Genomic DNA, 15,090 nt, shown 5'->3' on the forward strand with positions numbered 1-15,090 from the left:
CGCGGTACTCGTCAGTGCTGGACGTCTTACCTTCGTCGCCTTGCACGTTGACATAAGCCCCGCGGAACTGTCTGTGGGGACTGGTCGGGTTTGTGGGACTGACCACGGTTGCCGGCGTGCGCACGTAATCCGGACTGGCCGCGCGATCCGGACTCCGCGCTGCTCGAATGATCAGCTTGCCCAGCTGAGGCGATGTCGGCGGCGTGGATGTCTGGACGTTCGGACTATCCACAACGTCGCCGGTTTTCGTAACGGCGCGAACGTTTGGCGTCGCCCGATGAAGTAACGGCGACGGGCTAGGTGATACACCTTCCCTTACAAAAGGACCTGAAAAAATAATGTTGCATAAAATTGTAAAAACTGGTGAAAAAATACTATTTAAAAAAAATATCTATGAGTTCAAGTTAAAATCTTTGATTAAAGGAAGATTTTTATCGCGCTATAAATTGCACTCGAATTAAGTTAATTAATTAAAATAATACCTGGATTAAATGTTGTGTGTGCTCCTTTCCTCCTCTTTAAACTGTCGGATGAGTAGACGACTTTGCCTTCGGAATCCAAAGTAACTCGGGCGCCCTGTCTTTTCCTCTCCAATGACGAGTCCGGTTTCTTCGGCAATTCGCTTAGACTCACGTATTCAGCATCTTTTTTAAAGATGTCGGAATTGGCATAGGTAACGGTAGGTCGGACGGCAGTCATGCCTGTTGACGACGACGACGATAACGATGACGAAGACGAGGGCAGGCCCGCGGGACGCTTGTCGTTGTTGTTCCTCACGTCGGCTATGGTCACATAGTCGCCGGAGTCTGCGTTTGACAGCTCCTGTACAGCACCGTTCTTCGTGGCGTGCTTCTTGCCCGGAAGTACACCGCGAAGCTTCCCCAGAACACCACTTAGCGGACTGATTTTGATCGACGACGGCTGACTCGTCGTCGCGATCGATCTGTCGTTGTTGGCGATTGCTGGTAACACCTGTACGGTGGCGTACAGATTTTTATCCTGGCCGTTGATGACTTCCATCTTGGAGGTGCCAACAGTAGCAGACATCAACACTGAACCGCCGCTTTGAAGGCCAATTCTCCTCGTCGAGTCGTTCGTCTTCTTCTTCTCGCACTGGTCTGCCTCTCTTGCATGTTCATCGTCGGACACTGGTGGCGTGATCACGCACATTGAAGGAATTCGGCTGGTTGTAATCGCCGTTTTTGAACGGATTCTCTCGATTCGCTCGCAGCCCTCCAGATCGCTGGACTCCGAGTACTCAAACTCGGAACATGATCGACCGGTGCAGGCGGGACTTGAAGCGGATTCGACGGGAGACGAGGACGTATTATGACCGCTATCGGGCGATTCGCCACCGTTTTGATTTTGACCGTGGACCTTTTAATAAAATAAAATTAAATTAAATTAAAATAAGCGAATAAATAATAGAATTGAGAAATATCAGAAAGTAATATATTGTTAAAAGAATTAATACAATTTATATATAAAAATTATTTTATCTAAAGCAGAATTTGCTATTTGTTATAGTTACTTAAACTTATCTCATTTTCATAGAATTTTGAAATTTAAATTTACCATAGCAACAACCGTGAGGCTGGATTTGCGCTCCGGAGGTGGTGGTGCCATAAGCGCGGTGCAAACCGTTCCAGCTGAGCTAGTGGTTGTAGAAGTTGATCCTCTGCCAAACAGTTCGTACTCGTTCTCAACAATTGGCGAGGTAGGGTCCGAACTGATATCATTAGACTTGACTAAAGGACTCTGCGGTACCGGTTCCTCCTCCCTAAGCGTTTTCAGACCTGAATCCATGTGGAACGAAGTATAATATCCCTCCGTGTCGCAGGAATATACCGACGACGTTTCGCCGTCGTCGGAGAAGGGCACTACCGTAATATCTTGAATAATATCTGGGGTTAAGGTACCTTCGGAGGTTACCGAAGATGAGGCTGACGTGTCCCTTCCTTTAAGTCGCCTCATGTGACTTAAGGAAGTGGAGGACGTACCAATCGAAGCTGTAGTCGTGGATCTGAAATAACATTCGAAATTAAAGAGAGGTGCTCGCACCTTGTCTAGTTTAAAATAATCTTCATCTTGATGAAACTCTTTGATTGACAAAATTTTGAAATAAATTCCAGAATAATTAAAACAAACGTAATTAAAATTTAGCTGAATCTCTCTCGTGTACAAGTTTAGATCATTTTTGTAATAAATTATAAGAGTGTCATTCTGTCGTCTAAATTCAACAGGGTGTCTGCTCTTTAAAGAAATATGGAAAACCTACAATTTCTTTTGTACCTTAAAAAATCAAGGAATTCTCATGGAATATTATTGGAGATTTTTTTTTAAATTCTCTTTTTACATTAATAAATTTGGCAATTCAAGTAAATTATGTCTTTAAAATATATTATAAATATATCTATATATATATCTACCTCTATTTATATATTCAATATCTTACAATTAGCAAAATATGAAATATGCAGTACATATTTTTTATTATAATTTTAGTGATAAAAAATGAAAATGTTATGCAAATGATAAATATTTATTGAAAAACATTAGAAAATAAGAAACCGCATGTAATAAAAAAAAAAATACACTGTGTACTTACAAAGTTGCATAAAAAAATGTTGAAATATTCTCTTTATCAATTGTAATTTTGAACCAAAATATTTGGAAGATTGAGAAAATTTTTTACAAGATTCGAATAGACATCCTGTTCAAACCTTGCCCAGGTAGCAAGCACATGTTCTTTTGACGTCGAAAACTGACTCTTTTCCGGTTCAATGACATCACGTGACCAAATAATGTTTAATTTAAAACGTCTTAATGATGTTGTAAAAAACGGTCATAATATCGTGATTCTTAAATCATTATTATAAATCGCCCAAGTATTATTATTTTTTAACTAAAAACTCATTTAATTTTTTATAATATCTTGAATTATTCAAACAACTTTGTCTATAATTTTGATATTCACAATTCTCTACACCTCAGAGCCCTAACATGAATTTCCTCTATAACCTGGGACTTGATCGTGACATTTGATCATGAATCTTTTCCTCTAGCGTGAACTCGTGAAAAGTGAAAAGTTTCATTAAAGAATTCAATATTTGTGAATGAATTTTTCATTTTTTACGAGTTCACGCTAGAGGAAAAGATTCATGATCAAATGTCATTCAAACGTCACTAATAGGTCTAAAATGGTAATAAAGTCACGTCTTTTTAACGTCTTGAAATGTCGTCGTCGGTCTGTGACATTAGTCCGTCATGTTTCCGTCATTTTTACATCATTACATCACGTCATATTTGGTTCAAACTGACCATATTTTCACGTCAAAATGTCGCGTGCTTGCTACCTGGGTGCCTTGAAAATCATCAAGGCGCATAATAATTTCGATTCTTCGAGATCTCTACATTACCTGGGCTGATGCGTAGTCGTGGTAGTCTCGCTGCCTATGCTGGCCCTTCCGCTCTCGGACGAGGCGCTCCAGTTTCCAGAGCTCGAGTGCGGTGCGTCGTCGCGGTTGCTGCCCTTCCGCCGCTCTCGTCTCTGAGCTGCGCTCTCGCGCAATTTCACGCTCGGCTGTCTGTTGTCCGTACTGGGCACCGACACCGGTATGCTAGCCGTGCTCTTGCCACTCGAGCTGGACGAGCTAGGCTTCCTCTCGTGCGATTTGTCTCTCCTGCGTTTCGTGGTAACCGTCTCGTAGATGTTGATCTCCTCGGGCGATCTCGTTTGACCTTGAGCCTGCTCGCATCTCTCCGCGTCTCTGAGCGACGTCGTCGTTTCTTGCTGTTGCTGATTCGACTTCGGACTGATCAGCTTCAATCTGGACATGCCCCAAGCCTTCAGTGTGTTGAAGTGCGATTTCTTTTCCGTGGGCGAGTCTTTCTTCGTGGAACCCAGGATGTCTGTGCTCGCTGAGCGATGAGCTCTCGGCGTGGCGCTTGGCATCGTCTCCTCGGGCTCGTCGCCAGTCGTTTCCCTGTCGGCGATAAATAATTTCAACGATGTGAACATGATGTAGGGTGCTGTAGCGAACGCGATTCGCATGGCGTTTTAAGGAGCGAGAGAAAATTATACGCGAGAGAGATTGTGTCGTGATTAATTGGATAAATCGCGATGTACGGCTTTATGACAGATTTATTATCCGGCTGTATTATTATTTCAATTTGATTGCGAGTCACGAGTTATCAGGGCTCGTGGGAGGTGATCGGGAGATTGTGTCCGTGATATCGTGTGCGACAACGGGTGATACGAAGATGATCCGTGAGTATTATCACGGCAATAGAAGTACAAAGGTAGAGTTACCGGGAGATTCTTCGTGCTTGGACGACTGAGAAAATATGAGCGTGCTTTATCGAGCGTAACAAATCGTCGACTTTCGAAACTCTTTTCGAAGATCTTATAGATCTTCGGGTCCATATCTATATAACGATATAACAAAATTGCTACGCATAGCTAATAATCCTATAAGATAGATCCGAGCAAAATATAGACTCTTCTCTCTTATACGAATATATTATATTTATTATGTCGTAAAAGTTGAAAGGATGAAAGACATTCGGTGGTCGATCTATTAATCTTTTTAATGATAGTTTCTCGATAATCTTTTTTCTTTTAAACGATAAAAAATTATCTTTAGTATACAGAAACAGTCTTAAAAAAGTTATTTCAGCAAATTATGAGATATATTGTCACGTTCGTGTTTTTCATTGAAATGCAACATTCTTTATGAACAGTTATCAGTTTCTACGGTTAATTAACTCTAAAATTCATAATAATATATTTCTGTAATTTATTTGAATTAAGAAAATATTGTAACATTTTTAAGTACTAATAACACGAATAATTAATATTTTCAAGCACTTCGAGACGGTTAAAACTGCAACAAGATATTAATAAATAAGAACAAAAAAAATGTGACCTATAAGAATTAAACATATGCAGAAAAAAAATTCTCAAAAATGTTTTGATTAAGAATCGCGCAGAATCAAATATAATAAATACTAACCCTCCAATAGCTTGTCGAATTTCTTTCTGGTCAGTACCAGCGATTGTGTTTCGTCTTTTTCCTCTTGGTCTGCGTGGCCGCGATCTCCTTTTAACCGCCGTTTCCTGAGTCTCTGGCCCTGACAGCAAGGACTTCCTCCTCATCGACATTCTTGCGAAACCTCGTCCGCTCACATCCACCGCTACGATTTCCGCCGGGAATCTACGATGAAAGCATACATTTCACAAAGGATCACAATAAGGGAAGCTCATCAGTCTGTCATTGGTACAAAACTCTGAATAGGTTGGGCAAAGAACATATCAAGCTACAGGAGTAGTGAGATAGACTTTTGGCTTTTATACAGACCTATTATATTTCTATAGTATAAATTATACAAGATTTCATGCTCTAGTTTTGTGAATTTTTTATGAATAATTCAAGGAAACAGCAATTTTTGTATTCTCAAATCTTTTCTGGCAATCTTTCAACTTTTATTGATTTTTTTTTTTAAATTAAAACAGTGTGAGATTTTTTAAGATTCAAAAATAATTTCTTTGTTTTATACGATATCAATTGCTTTATAAATTTTAATAATTTCTAAAATACAAAATTTATCCTAAATTATATAATAAAAAATTGCATTAAAATTTAATGCAGAGATGACAGTGTACAAAGCAAATACTAATGCATATAACATTTTTTATACATTTAATATTATTTAATATTCTTCTAAATTATCAAGCATCATGTTTTTGATAATTTAAAGACATTTGTCTATTTTACGGTTTCTACATTTCTCCTCTATCGACGATCAAACAATGTAGTATTGAGATAAACCGCTTACTTGAGCGCGATAGCCTGAACCTGTTCCTCGGGGCTGGGTAGTTTGTGATCGACGGCATCGTCGCTGGTCGTGTCGCCCAGAATCCTGGACGAGCAGTCCGGTGGTACGGTGACGTCGCCGAGTGCCTCGGCGGATGTCCATCTTCGTAGATCTTCGATAGCAGCCGGCTGCAACAGAGTAATGATATGCGCAATAAAGTCACCGCCCTCTTTCTTTATCAAGTACCTTCTTTTGCACGGTTTCTTACGCTATTACGTATATAATTATCTATTATCCATATATATTGTTTAACGTATCTCTCTTTCTCCAGAAAGAGAATGTAGATAGAAAATATATTTATGAACTTAAAGAAATTTATATATGTATAGAAGATTAAAAAAAAATTTGACGACATATTTATAAAATATAATAGAAAAATCAATAACTAAAAATATTACAAAGAATAAGAATACTTTGTAAGAGAAAAGAAATATTATATTATATTATTTCTCTTTCTCTCACAATTAATTTTCTATAACTCTCATTTTATTGTTTCAAAACTGACAATGAGTCTATCTATTTAACTAGCTAAACAGTATTATAAGAATAATATTTGAAATAATATTTTATTAATAATAAGATTATTATTATAATAATATTATAACAATAAATTAATGTTTGATTAATACCTAATAATATATGATTAATATAATATAATATTTGAATAGCATTTGAAAAAACAATATGTTTTTTATGCCACCGTGTAAAAAATTGTGCTAAGTTGTACGTGTTTGCTTGATGTTGTTACATGACCCGGCGCCGTAAATGTGCGTGACAAATGATTCTTTCCTTTTCTTTCTACCTCGCAACAGGAGGGTCGTCTCCCGCGATTTACCTCGCGGGAAACTCGACGCCGGCGGAGGAAGAAGAGCGAGCGAGATGTTTTACGCGCGTGGGTGTTAACCATTGTCGTGATGTCACCTCGTCGACCTCGTCGGCCTCGTCGGGCGAGTTTCACGCACGGAATACGGAAAGGATCGGGTTCCAACCTTCCGCTAACTTTTCCACACGACGTACTCGCCCTTGTTCGCGACTGATCCGTAAAAACGATCGCGTACCGCTATTGTAAGGATCTTAATTTCGCGTAGAAGTAAATCCAAAAGAATGATATTTAAAGCTATTTACATCATTTTAACTGAACTAACTGTAAATTACAGAATAGAGGAAGTTGAATCGAAAATGCTAAATATAATTATTTTAAGTGTGAATTAATAAATTAATATAAAAACTATACTTGTCACTTTTGCATTATTTAAGATAACGACTGTTTTAATGAACATTAAAAAGATTTATGTTTATGTATAAATTTATATTTATAAAGTGAATATATTCAATCATATATTTTTTATTTTGAACCTTCGAAAAGAATATGTTTTTATTTTACATTATTCTGCTTATTAAGTACAGTATTACTGTCACATCGTAATTATATCGCAAATGACAATCTCCATTTAACTTGTACCCATTGACAGTTCAAGTTCAGGGAAAAAAATAAGTACACGATTTAACGTCAAATGGGGGAAGAGGGAGGGAACGGGTCTCGGGGAAATTACTGAAACTGTTTCAAAGAAAACGGGCTTTGACTGTAAAAACTCTTCAATTATACGGTGAAAGTTAATTACGTCAAATTAAGTAGGCAAAGAGGTCAGATTTGACTTTGCCTGGCAATTCAAAGTTAATGTCTTAGGTCGTGTATTATTAAGTCTGTGATCTATTTGCATTAAGTCATTTGATATCAACCAAAGTGCCTTTTAATTCGATATTCAGTTTTTTCCGCATTTTGCAAAGTCAACGGGAACAGTGTAATCGCGGCGAATCGAGTATCGTTACGTAATTCATTAAGAAAAAAAATATAATACGTATGAATGCGTTGCTTGTGCACGCTCTTTCTCACCCGTCAAAAAGATTTCATTGCAAAGTGGCAAGAAGTGATTAAATAATAACAAAGTGCGTTGTGACAAAGTTGTTACAAGATTCTACAGGGTGTATTCTTTGAAAAAACTTGGAAGATCTGGAAATTTTTGGGATTTCTTATTTTCCATTTGGAAAAATCAAGGAAGTCTCAAATGGAATTTTATTGGGATTCACGGAATTTTTTCGAAAATTTTTTTTTGATCATTTTGTTCTCATGTTGTAAATGTAAATAGTTAGCCATGTGTGTGAAAGTGGCGTTCTATTTTGTCGAAACTTATTATTAATTTGAGAGTTTTTGACCTTATTTTTAATAGTTCTAGAATTTTTGATAGATTAAACAAATAATGTTTGCCGTTAAAAGAATGATCGGGGAAAAAATCAAGACGACCTGAGACGTCCTCAGATGCTGCGTCTGATTTTGTCCTTCGATTATTTTTGTAGCATTCTTATCAGATTTTAAACGGTATAAAGTTCTACAATAGTTCCACAAAAATGTCTATGCATTAAAATTATTAAAATATTAATTAAACAAATTAGATGGACCAAGATGCGACTGGACGTGTAAGTATCGAAGTGAGATTCATTCGTATTTCGATATGTAGTTCTATCAGCTTTAAATGAGATTTTCGTGTTATACTGGCATCTCGATCTAATTTGTTTAATAAATATTTTCATAAATATTACGCATATTTAGAATTCTGAAAGTATATAAGTGATTGCAGAACGACACAAAAAATAACATGAAATTTCATTTAAAGCCGATAGAACAATCAAAATATGAGCAGCGCCTCATTTCGGTGTTTGTACGTTTGGCGTCTCGGCCAATCTAACTTGTTTAATAAATATTCTAATAATTTTTCTAATAACTTTTACACCTAGAGTCTTCTCTGAAAATTAAAAGTAATTACAAAAAAATAGAATATAAAAATAATTTTTACATATTGACACAAAATCTCAAAGTCGATAAAACTATTGAAATATGACCAGTGTCTTATCTCGGTATTTATACATTTAGCGTTTCTAATTTGTTTAATAATATGATCTAATTTGTTTAATAAATAATTTTTATGTATAGAATTCTCTCTCTCTGAAAATTAAAATGATTGCAGAATAATGTGAAATTTCATTAATCAATAGAATTCACTCGATAGAATAGAATCGAAATATGATCAGCATTTTATTTGGTAATTTAATTTGTTTAATTAATACTCTAATATTTTTTACACGTAGAATTTTTTTGTAGAACTATTGAGAAACTCTCAAGCGTTTAAAATCTGACAAGAAATGCTTAAAAAAATTGTTAACAGATAGCAAAGTGAGACGCAGCATGAACTTGGCGTTTCAGTTTGTCCTGAGCATTTTTTTTATTTAGTGATCAGAATTATTTGTTTAATTTGTTAAGAATTCTAGAATTATTAAAAATAAAGTCAGAATTCTCAATAATTAGTAAGTTTTCACAGTGAGACGCCAGTTAGTCAAACAAATTATGTGCGTTTAAAATATATCATAATTAGTAAGTTTAAAAAATATTTTTTTTTTCTTGTTTACATATTCAATGTCTTAATTTATAATTTTTAATGACAAAGAAATTAAAACTTAATGCAAGTGAAAAATACTTATATTATGAAGGTTATTCAGGTTTTTTAGTATATTTACAAATTTTGAAACTTAAGAGGCTCTGTTTTTCCTTTATATATAAAAAACATTAGAAAATATATGTAATAAAAAAATTATTTTAAAGAATATTATATTAAAAATTATATTAAAAAATCTTGAAAATATTCTCTTTTCTTGGAATTTTGAATAAAAATGCAGAGAAAATCAAGGAATTTTCAGGGAATTTTTTCACAAGATTTGAGTAGATATCCTGTTCTAGTAAAATTATATCTTATCCTATTTTGAATAGTTTATAAATTTCAAATATGCATAGGAGTTGGCTAATGCGTGACGAGATTTATATAATTTAATCTAAAATATATCAGGATAATTAAAAAAGATTTTTAAGATTTACATTTCTTTGAATAAAGGATTAACTGTGCAAATGTAGAATGGTATGTGTACGTGTATGTGTGTAATTATAGGTGACAAACTATATATTTTGGAATCTATAATATTTTCCAAATACATAATCAAAAAATAACTGCTTTGTTAGAGATGATATTTAAATTAAAAAAAATCTTTTTCGTTTTCGAGTAAAGCAGGCTCGGAAAGCGATTAAATCTAATTTGCTATGAACTTATTTTAGACCGAAAATAGGTTTTGAATTTTAGTATAAATATTTTAATATAAATCATATGTTGATAATGTAAATAACATAAGGTACAGCTCTATTTGACGCTATTTTGGTTTTAATACACAATATTCTTTGCCTTATTAATCAAATGCTTATTCAAAGTATTTCATTGATTAATCAAGTATCTATAGTAATTCAAAAATTTAAATTTATTTTATTGGAATTTATAATAAATAGAGATAGAATACTTACGACTCTGGACTCGATGTCGAGGCTGTGATCCCTAATCCGTCGTTTCTTACCAAGTACGGGTGTGCAGAGGAACATATCCATCGAGCTGCCATCCCTCCTTAAGGAATCCAAACTTCGTACGGCGACTATGGCAGCGAGCTCGTACAGTTCCCTAAGGGCTCTCGGCCTCGTATCCATCGTGAACAGTCCCGTCGATGGTTTATTCGTGACGTGAAAATGTTCCGTCCTCGCCGCGAAAGTGCAGATATCCGATTCCGCTATAACACAAAGAATACGAGTTTAACTACTGCCTTATCGCCAAAAGAATATCGATTTCATAGATCGTTACATATAGTTACGTATTTATGCAATTTTCGTATCTTATCTCCAAGACATATTACATGTAATGAGAATATTTTTTTTTTTTCTTTTTTTTTTTTTTTTTTTTTGAGATCATTTCATCTATGCGTTTGATAAATTATATTTATTTTTTTATATGTATAATATACAAGAATATATGGGATATTATAAATATTAAAATTATAGTTTGGAATATGTCTCCTTAATTTTATCTACTACACGAATACATGCTTGTATCAAAATTTTGATGAAATATATATAAACTAAAAAAATGTTTCATATTGAACTATATTGACTCATGATTATATATTCGTGTGGATTAAATATTTGCAATGCAAGCATGTACAGTAATTTTTAAAAAAAGAAAAGGAAAAAAGATTTATTACGATAAGTAAAAAAGGTTCAGTAACGAGCAGGAAAAAGAATGTTTCGCGCGTCTCATATCAAATTTAAGAGACGCTCACGAGACGTGGCTTTTTTTTTCTCTCGCCGTCCTATAATGCGGCATTTTAGCTCTATAATATACTTTTTGCCGGTCATGTGTGGCGGGTGATATCACGCCGCTGACATATCTTAACTGTAAACATGTTCCATTCACGGTTTCTTGCACCGCATCGCATGCAGCCGCACAGGCGTGGAATCAGTAAAAAACTTGACTCATGCCACCCGCGCTTCGAGGGGCACGCTTGATTCGACGTTTCCGGTTGTTTTCAGAAACGGTTTCTTCCGTGACGTGCGACGAAGCCGGGGCCTTAATTTCCGACAATGAGGCCCTTCCTAATGTTTTCAATTACACGTCTAGGGACAATGATCTCATAATGCATACAAATTATAAAGTAACCGTTTGTTTGAAAAACACGTAAGTCATAATGGATAAAATAAATCTTGAAATTTATTTTTAAATCTCGAAATTTTGTCGTCTTTGTTTATTATTGATTATTAATATTTCTTAACTTCTTTTCAATTGGAATGTTTTCTGCAATTCTTTGTATTATCAAATAATATCGGAAATTTTGAAATATACTGTTACTTTTATCGCGAAGGTTCCACCTACACAGGGTGATACACAATTATGCAAATTCATGATATACACACACACATACCTGAAATATATGAATTGAGTGACAGATGAGTCATAACGTCTGACTTGCGTTTTTATCGCCAATATGATCGTAGAACAATGAAATACCCTTTATGTTCACCGACAATTAGTTTCGTTGTACAGAAGGATCCTTAATTGCTGATTTTTTTTAGTCAGTTTTTCTCGCCTGCAATGTACGACGCTTATGACAATGCATTTGCATACACACATTTCTTTCGCCGCGCTATAAAGTGCTTCCATTATCGCGTGCTTCTTGTATTTTCTCTCGTTGTTCGCGTTTTGTTTCGCACAATGCAGCGAGGGGTTAATCATCATCGGTCTGACACGCGAAAGGGTTCGTATACCCCTTTAGAATTCCGTCTCGATTCTCCCGCGGATTCGCTGCATCTAATAATGCTCGATTTGCGCACCGTTGTTATGAAAAGTAAAGCCACTTTACAGAAATGCGATCAGTTTTGTCTTTTAATATTATAGAGAGCTAACTAAAAAAATTAATAAATTTACAATTTTATTATACAACTTCACATTATCTTTCCTTACTAAAATATATTTATAGAAAAATAAAAAATTTTGCACAATGAAAATACAATTCCCCAATTTATTATAAATTTAGAAGCTAAACTTTTTCATCAGCTTATTTCTTGTGAGATCGATAAATCTAGAAATTTTTAAATTTAAAAATGAACTAACTCGGACGCAATGGATTTAGCTAAAAATTTCCATATATATCTCCTGTTATCAATCCCTCGGCATACACGCTCCAAATGGCTTCTGGAATACTTGGGCATTAAGAGTTAAGCTAACGGTTCATTACGCAGCAAGGTAGTAATATCGCACGACTGCTCCGGGCACATTTATGCTACAATGTATAAACAGAGTGATGCGAGTACGTGCGGCCCGCGAGCGAGAGAAAGACCCGCCTGTACTTCGTCGAGCCTTCGTCCGATTCGATACAATCGTCCGTGGAGTATTTCTTACTAACCGTCTGTAACCTCGGAAGCCGATGCACATAACTACACGGCTGGTACAACCTTCCGAGCGGACGAGCGGAGGGATCGACCTTCCATCCATGATGTTCTGCAATCTCATCGCGAGTGCGAATAATCGAGAGCTCAAACCGAAGCTCTCTTTCAGCATTCGGATTCCTAAAAAATTATTATCTTCGTGCAAGCGCCATTTTTTTAACAGTTATTGATACAAATGTCAATTTTGTATTTTAACTGGTTGTCACGAATTAATCGAACGATTTCGTTGCAATTAAACAATAGAAATAAGATGAGAGAGAATAATTAATTCTTATTTTTTGAAAGAAAAAAAAAAAAAACAGATTTTACTTCAACTTTTGTTAAGTCAAATATTAGTAATCGCGCATCCCTGATGTTTCCATTCAGACGCGAATGGGGTGAAATAAAATATTAGGGATACTGTTTCGGTCGAAAAAACACAGCGCTGCTAGATCGCTCGTTGACGTAGAACGCGCTTGGATGCATTTCCGTTGCAGAGCTTGGGATCTCGTCTCGATAAACTCGCGGCGAACGGCATTAAGCGCGTCACGGTTGTTAGTAAAAGAGGGCCGGACTCGAGAGATTTTTTGCAGACGCTGAGAGAAGAGAGCGAGTTACGAGTCAAGGCCGGCTGCACAGGTTGCTCGGTCATGAGAGAATAGAAATATGAGCGGGATAGACAGACTGCATCGGGCGAGCACTACATATCGTGGTTCGCAACAGTCGCCCACCTGAGTATGCATTGCCCCGATCTCGCAATAATAGGCTTCGAACTAGTCGTCGTAGTTTCTCACAAATCAGCACGATCCACTGTAACCACGGCCAGTATCAGTTAATTACAATAGTAACTCGACGTATGGGGTCCAGGAAGTAATGATAGAACCGCTTCGATGCACTTAACTTCAAGAATCGTGAGGTAGAATTTGTTGGTAAGAAACGCGAAATTATTCAGTACCCTCGCGAGTATTCTGGAGAGCATGTATCATTTTAGATCACTGGATTCAGTTGTTTGTGGAATTTGTCAAACAATTGCTTATTTTTGTAAAGCAAATAAATTTTAATCAATTATAAATATTTATCATTTATATGGTTACGAGATTTTTAGATAAATATTTAATAAATTTAGAGATTGCAAACTTTTAATAAATAAATGAAAGAGATAATTCGCAAGGTTCAGAAGATAAGAATAGATGTAGAGATTTTATTTATCTTTTCATTTTATTGCTTCCTACACATTCTCTTTTATCTTATTTTTCTCCACATATCTCCCCGAATCTCACGTGTACTTTCGACTCTGCGAGAGTCACGCTGTAGACATTGGGTTTCGCAACATCCGGCGGATCTCTCTTGAATCGCTCCACTCTCTCGATTCACCGCCAGCGAAAGCGTGGAATCGTCGTCGATCGCATGGCACGAGAGAAGTATAAGTTCGACGAATCGAGAGACAAGTCGAAAGAGAACAGAGAAAAGAAGAGATAGAGAGAGAGAGAGAGAGAGAGAGAGAGAGAGAGAGAGAGAGAGAGAGAGAGAGAGAGAATAAGAACATAAACAGATAGACGAGAAAAAGACGGAGAAGAAGGAGAAGAAGAAGATGGCTAAGAGGAGAAGGACGAGGGGGAGGAGCAGGCAAATTCCCGATGGTGAAGAGCCGGTCGGCCCGTGGGAGGTCCGCTGTAGCCGATGAGCCTCGGTTGTGCAAAGTGCCCCGAAGGGCCGCTCGCGCGGCCCTTCAGAAGGACCGACAGACGGCTCACCGGTTGCTCCGGCCTCTTCTCGCAGGCCACGACTCAAACCAAGATATCAAGAAAACGCGTAATTCATGCTTGCCTATCTTTCTCTCTCTTTACACTCTATTCTGGTCTCCTTCTTTAGAGCGAGTAAGCCATGATTATATATTTTTATCAAAGTGCCTAGAATTAATTAATTCTAAACTTTGTAGATTCTCCGCGTGTATGTGCGAGTTGCGTTTCTCACCAATTAAAATTAACCGATATGTTGCCTATATTATGAACAAGTATTGGGATTTGTCTTGAATATAAATTAGAATTAGGACACAACTTGAGTTTTTTAATAATTATCGCGACAAGTTGCTTTGTTTCCATGAAATAAGGATTAGGTATATATCACATAATTAATAGTTGATCTTTGTAATGAATTATTTTAATTATTACAACTCTCTATAATTTGAACAGAGACTCTGCATGGATACAATTGATTTTTTTTTTTTACAAATTCGGAGAATGCGAATAACGTGATGCGAGTGTTGATTTGTGTCGATGATAAATTGACGTAGATAGTAGTATCTCGAGAATCAAAGATGGATATAAGGTGAAATACCGTGACGTACGCAATGATGTATTAGGCGATGA

General features: G+C 36.2%; 1 protein-coding gene across 1 annotated transcript in view; it reads right to left on the minus strand.

Annotated features, from left to right (window-relative positions):
* Gukh (NHS actin remodeling regulator GUK-holder) overlaps positions 1-15,090 on the minus strand; it is an 86,724-nt gene that overhangs the window by 13,895 nt on the left and 57,739 nt on the right. Inside the window, exons 2-8 of the mRNA XM_072886765.1 lie at positions 10,277-10,533; positions 5,839-6,005; positions 5,016-5,216; positions 3,420-3,986; positions 1,576-2,023; positions 483-1,377; positions 31-327 (exon numbers count right to left, since the gene is read on the minus strand). Of these exons, the coding sequence (XP_072742866.1) occupies positions 31-327; positions 483-1,377; positions 1,576-2,023; positions 3,420-3,986; positions 5,016-5,216; positions 5,839-6,005; positions 10,277-10,533 (2,832 nt within the window). The remainder of the gene's footprint in view (positions 1-30; positions 328-482; positions 1,378-1,575; positions 2,024-3,419; positions 3,987-5,015; positions 5,217-5,838; positions 6,006-10,276; positions 10,534-15,090) is intronic.

Source organism: Anoplolepis gracilipes, chromosome 2 (assembly GCF_047496725.1).
Source record: "Anoplolepis gracilipes chromosome 2, ASM4749672v1, whole genome shotgun sequence".
Classification (NCBI taxonomy): domain Eukaryota; kingdom Metazoa; phylum Arthropoda; class Insecta; order Hymenoptera; family Formicidae; genus Anoplolepis; species Anoplolepis gracilipes.